The 6,449-nt window shown below is 37.2% G+C and overlaps 1 protein-coding gene across 1 annotated transcript; it reads right to left on the bottom strand.

The window, feature by feature from the left end:
* Nucleotides 1-5,101: 5,101 nt before the first annotated feature.
* Nucleotides 5,102-6,223, bottom strand: LOC103696280. Its single transcript, XM_008777845.4, has one exon. It carries the CDS (start codon nucleotides 5,815-5,817, stop codon nucleotides 5,353-5,355), a length of 465 nt encoding a protein of 154 aa, XP_008776067.1. The 5' UTR covers nucleotides 5,818-6,223; the 3' UTR covers nucleotides 5,102-5,352.
* Nucleotides 6,224-6,449: the final 226 nt, after the last annotated feature.

Raw genomic sequence — 6,449 nt, forward strand, 5'->3', positions numbered from 1 at the left:
ATTTCTTCGGAGAAGCACTTTTAGCATGCATCGGAAAGCTGTTTTGATTTATAAATCTTTTTCTTTTTGGACCAAAATATCCATGATAAAATATTATATTTTTTTCTTTTTTCTCTCTCTCCATCTCCATCCCCCCTCTCCATCTCCCTCTCCCCCTCTCTGTGTCCCCTTCTCCCTCTTCCTCTCTCTTTCTTATTTTCTAATTTTGGACTAAATTCGGCAAACCATATGCCGACTTCAATTCAAAATTTGAAAATTAAAAAAAAATCTGAAACGTACTGGAATGGCATGGTATTGGTACTATACCCTACCGTACTGCCGAGCAATCGGTATGGGTCCCAGTACCTATACAGCTAACTTTGATTAGCTTTTATTAAAGGCAATCATCACATATAAACATCACCTTGTCAGCCAAGCATGGATAAGAAAGGTGGACAATTGGCATTGGGTTGACAACCACTCTCTAAACTATATCAAAAACTATGAAATGAGTCCAAATCTAATACAAGTGATAAATACTAGGGCATCCCCGGTTCTATACAATGCACCACAACCTGGCTCAATTATAGTAAGAAGTAAGCAGTGGTTGCCTAAGTCCTTGCTCCTAAGCAACATGTTACAGTATAATGCGATTATAGTAACAAACAAGGATTAGTTAGATCATCGCCCATAAGCAATGTGTTACAATATAACCATATTGTAATGACAAATGAGAAAGGGTTATTTAGGATTATGGATTCTTCTAGTAGTAACCTGGTATGGTGGTACATAGTTAGAGTAGTAAGAAGACAAGAATGTACATCATCCAAGGAAGGCAACAATATGAAGAAGAAAATTAGATTGCTGCTTGGAATGTTGGAATTTTAATTAGAAAAAGTAGAGAACTAGCGGATATGATGAGATATAAGAGATTAAAGAAAATTAAATAGAGAAGTAGTAAGTCTAAGGAGATGGAATGCATATAAACTATTATATGTAGGTAAGGATAATAATAAAAATGGAGTAGGAATACTAGTCAACAAAGAAATGGCAGAAGAATTGTACAAGAAAATAGGATAAGTGATAAAATAAAAACTATTAAATTAGTTTTAGATGAGGAGATTAAATGTAATTAGTGCTTATGCATCACAAGTAGGTTTGGAGGAGAGGGTTAAGAAACAACGGATGGATTAGTACAAAATATTTCTAAAGAAGAAAAGACAATTATAGGTGGGGATCTAAATGGGCATTTAAGAAGAACTATATAGGATATGAGACGGTACGGAGTGTACCATAACGTACCGGTTCGGTACCGGTATATGGTATGGAGGGCATACCGACACTCAGTACACCAAACTAGCTTCCATATCGAGCATACCGATACAGTGGCAGGATGGCACTGGTACAAGGCCTAGTACCGAAACGGCATACCTTGGATATGAGAGAGTGCAAGGGACGCTTCAATTTTTGAATATTGGAATTTAATCAATCCTTGAATTTGCCGTAGCTTATGATTTGGCAATTTCAAATACATAATCTAAAAAGAGTGATAAGCACCTAACAATCTTTTAGAGCGGATCAAATTTGTCACAAATTGATTATTTTTCATCAAAACAAGAGAAAGATTACCAAGGATTATAAAGGAATGAGTTTTTTTTCTTTTTGGAGAAGTAGCAAAATTACACTTCCCACTATAAATACAAGCACTAGCATCTGAGTACAAAATATCATGAAATTGAGAAAGTAATACTAAAGTAGAACTCCAAAATATTGATCTGGATTGGTGGGCTACATGTGAAGCTACCTAGTCAGCAGCACTATTTACTTCTCTATACACATGAACAGCCTCAAAAGACTCCTGTGAGAAAATCATCGCCCTCAAATCCAAGAGAGTAGGACGACATCCTTATGGTAACCCGGCTTGGAAATCCAATTGATCACAGTTTTGAATCCCACTCGACTACAACTATGGGTGCTTTGAAGATTATGATGGTAATACAAGGAGAGAGTTTGACCACAACATAGATTGCTAGTTTTATATGTGTATACTAAGGGCAAGAAGAAAAGAAAAGAAATTAATAAATGTTCAAAATAAGATGAAACTTAAAATGAAAAAATGTTATAGCTTTTAGGAATAAACTATTAAAGAAGGAAAATTGGAATTTAAGGATTGAACCAAATATGTGGAGCCAAATGGCATATTAAAGAGTGGCTAAAGATATTTTAGGAGAGACAAAGGAAAAAAGATATACACTTAAGAAATTTGGTGTTGGGAAAATGGGGTAATGGCAAAAAACAAAAGATGTCAATTGTCAAGAATTTCATGAAACACAAAGAAGCTAAAAAAGATGCAAAAAGGATGAAAGGCTAAATATGTAGCATCTAATAATTTATATGATAGGTTGGGTTCAAAAGAAGGTGAGAATGAAATTTTGATAGTAACTAATACTAGATTATGAAAAATTAAAAATATTGATCAAGCTAGATGTACTAAAAGTGAGGCTAATAGGATATTAAAGAAAAATGAGAAAGTTAAAGAAAGATGGAGATATTATTTTGAAATTATTAAATGAGGATTCTGAGGATGAACCTTGGCAAAACGGTAAGCTTTGGTTGAGATGGTTCCTATCTCAAAGGCATCAGGATAGAGTAAGTGGTTTAAAGAAAAAATTGTTTTCAAGGTAAACAATGCTGTCAATGATAAGGATGTATAAGAAATTTCAATAAATAAAACTATATTTGCTTCAATCCTTGGAGAGATTTAGTTCAATGATAAATTGGTTGTGCTAATGAATATTTTGATATTTGACTTAGTGATCTCTCCAAGCCAAGATAGACACCTCTCTTATATGATAGGCAGAAAGTCGGATTTATTGGGAGCTTTCTCGAGCATCAGAGACCTCACTATATTTTGCAGGTGATGTTATGGCTAGTACCCATTCTTCTTGCACTTACAAGTTCTTTGGGAGGCAAACTCATTTGACGCAAAGGGGGAGGGAACTGGTAGATTGGTGCTTATTACTGAAAGTAATCATCTTGAAGACTTAATCTCACATTTAGGTTTGCTGTCACTGTGAATTTTGCTTCATGCAATGGTGCTTCCACAATGATGAAAATTAGTAAATAATGAAGTTTGTGCATTTTCTTGGTACAAAAAGGATTAGAAAAATTAATCTTTCACCAATTTATAAGTATAATCTTCTCCCTTGTAGGAAAATCAACCTTCATTGGTTCATGAGGAGGAATAAAACAATTGTTTAAGGTTATAATTAAAGAATATTCATAAAGTTGGCAATCAAAGAAAAATGATAGTGAAGCTCACATTATTAAAGGCAACTACGATATGCTAGCAATCAAAGGACTGCATAATGCATATGTAGTATGTGGGCACATATGCTAGTGCAATAATTTTTTTAACTATTTAAAAAGAAATACAATATCTTAGGGACAATCAAAAAATAAAGTAGTATTTTTTTATGGATGGATAATAGCTTTTTAATTTAAAAGTAAATATTACATATTAAGTACGATAAAAATAACAATAGTATAGTATTTTTTTATGAATGGATAATAAAAATATTGATGAGGTGCTTATTAGTTAGTCTCTGATACCTAATAGTAATAACCATAACATAATCAACATTTTAACACTATTAATATCCTTAAAATAGCTACCTAAAAACCATATTAAACCTAGCCATCAACTTGAATCTGCATCGCCTACATAGCCCACATAAAAATGGGTTATAGATGTAGCTCCAAAATGCTAAATGGGATCACATATGCAGCCATATGATACTAAGCAGGGTGGCCACATAATGCTAAGTGGACCATAGTTTTGGTCCATATATGGTATGATAGAATATAGTACTATATATAGGTAAGGGACCACATACGCATATGCAGAAGCATATATGGCAGCATGCACCAGATTTTAAAACACTAGAAGCTCACATATTTCACCATCATTTAAGGATTGCAGAAATCAAAGAGCAAAACTTGCATGATAATACAAATAAAAAAAGGGGTGGCTCGGTACACGATGCTCCCATCACTACAATGTCTAGAGAAAGTCAGATGTACACAGCCTTATCCTTGCATGCACAGAGACTATTTCTATTTTTCAGATCTAAGTCATAATAGAGCAAACTCACTATTACTGAGCAACCTTTACCGTAAATGCATGATGATGCAAATAACAAAACAAAAGATTGAGGGGAGAAACCATGTTTCATTAATGTAAATATTCTTATTTTTGGAAAGTTTCAGATATTTTGTTTATCAGCCAGCTATCTTTGGTTACCTAGTTGTTTGCATAGAAGTCGTAATTAAGATGTGTTCAAAAAATTCATACTTGGTTCCCAATCCATCCGAAATTTACTATTTAGTGGCTTGCATTATATAACGATCGGGTTAGCATCCTAGGCTATGATATTTTGCAATGCCTATCAAACTGATACTTGAATAGCTTGGACTAATAAACGATGCCCATAATACAAGGTTTTGAGGTGACTACATGGCCTTTTAAAAAATATGTATACCTTAAAGAAAGCATTCTGTAATAAGAATTAAGTTGCAATGTCCAAACATGGCACAAAAAGCATTTGACATTATTAAAAAATTTCATGTGCTTCAAAATCAAGACTTGCCAAATTACAGAGACATATAATTATCACCATTGAGTATATAAGTTGAGCATGATATGGGATTTACAGTGATGTCATAGAAAGGTTTTGAGGCAACTATGTGGCCTTTTAAAAGATATATACACCTTAACAAAGTATTGTCTAGTAAGTTTTAAGCTGCAATGTCCAAACATGTAATGAAAGGCATTTGACATTATTAAAAAAATTCATATATTTTGCTTCCAAATCATAACTTGCCAAATTACAGAGACGTATAACTATCATCATTGATTATATAACTTGAACATGATGTGATTTACAATACTGTCATAGTAGCATCAAATACCTGAACTTATCAAATAATGCTCAAATAAGTAGAACCAAACCAGACAATCACAACAATTTCAGAAATAGCCGCATGAACACATAATGGAAATAAACAAACGGCGAATTAGACCTTTACCAACTAAAAACGCTTTTAATAAGAAAGAACGAGGTACAGCACCAGAAGCTTATATATCTTATTCTTTATTATGCTCAACAAGAGAAGAAACTTTACAAGAAAATGTGAGATATTCATCTAGATTGATTTAAGACAACAAGCCAAAGCAAATTACAGATAAGCAAACCCATATGCCACCAAAAGGAAAAGATCAAGAAAAGAGCAATCATCACCACATCCTACAACCAATTAGCCCTAACGAGCCTCCCCTCCGAATCAAAAGGGATCGAGAGGGTACCTCCGCAGTCAGTCATACTTCTCCCTCCAGGAGTAGACGAGGAAGAGGACCCAGGAGAGGCTGAGCACAATATCGCCGACAAGCTGGCGAGGCCAGTCGCGGGCGAGGTCGTCGACGCGGCGCTCAAAGTAGACGCGCCAGAGGGCCATGGAAGCATGGAGGAGGATGCAGCCTTTTGCGAAGAACGCCTGGAAATCCCGATCCTTCACAAATGCCACCATGAAGAGGAGAAGTCCGATCGCCATGAGGAGAAGCCCGGCGAAAGAATCCGATGTCTGGATCAGGAGCTGGTCATGCGGAGTCGACCCCTGGAGCTTCCTCGCCGTCTCTCTCCCGTGCCCGAAGACAGAGATCTCGTTCAGGTAGAACATCATCAGCGCGCCGCAGGTCACCGCCACGGCCGAGTGGAGCAGGCAGATTGCGAAGAACCCCGAGGACGACGACGACGACGACGAAGTCGATGACGATGCCATCACCGACTATTCAGATTGGCACAGTAAAACCTTAAACCCCTGGTTTCTTTCAGAGAGAAGACCAAGCCCTAAGGCTTTCTATAGAAGAAGGGGGATTGGAATCGGGGGGTGGTGGGGAAGATCTCGAGGACGCATTGGATTATGGGATTATATTTATTTAATCAATGTTTTGGCTTGGAACGGGGGACAGAAAGGGAGATGGGCATGGCGATGATGATGATGATGGGAATGGAACATTGGTGGGGGATGGAATGGGGATGGAGACGCGTTTACCGAGGGCGGTGAGATAAGGGGAGAAGGCTGAGGAGTGGTAGAGAGGCGACTCCCCTCCCGTCTACCTTCTCGTCGGATCTGATAGTTCTCTCCGTTCCTGTGGGTGGATTTATCACTGGGATTATTGGGGAAAGGCAACGAGGAGTTTGTATAGTATAAACGGCGAGGAAGAAGATGAGATGTGGATCCCACTCAGTATGACACACTTCGTGGACCCACCAAAGGGAGACGCGCCAGCAACGGGCTATGGAGTGGTGGGCTCACGGCGGCTGGGGGTTTCGGAATCATGTGATGAATTTGTGGACCACACTGACGTCCTGTTCTGCTTTTGCTCGCGGTAACATTGTTTGTAATATTAG

This window comes from Phoenix dactylifera, chromosome 14 (assembly GCF_009389715.1).
Source record: "Phoenix dactylifera cultivar Barhee BC4 chromosome 14, palm_55x_up_171113_PBpolish2nd_filt_p, whole genome shotgun sequence".
Classification (NCBI taxonomy): domain Eukaryota; kingdom Viridiplantae; phylum Streptophyta; class Magnoliopsida; order Arecales; family Arecaceae; genus Phoenix; species Phoenix dactylifera.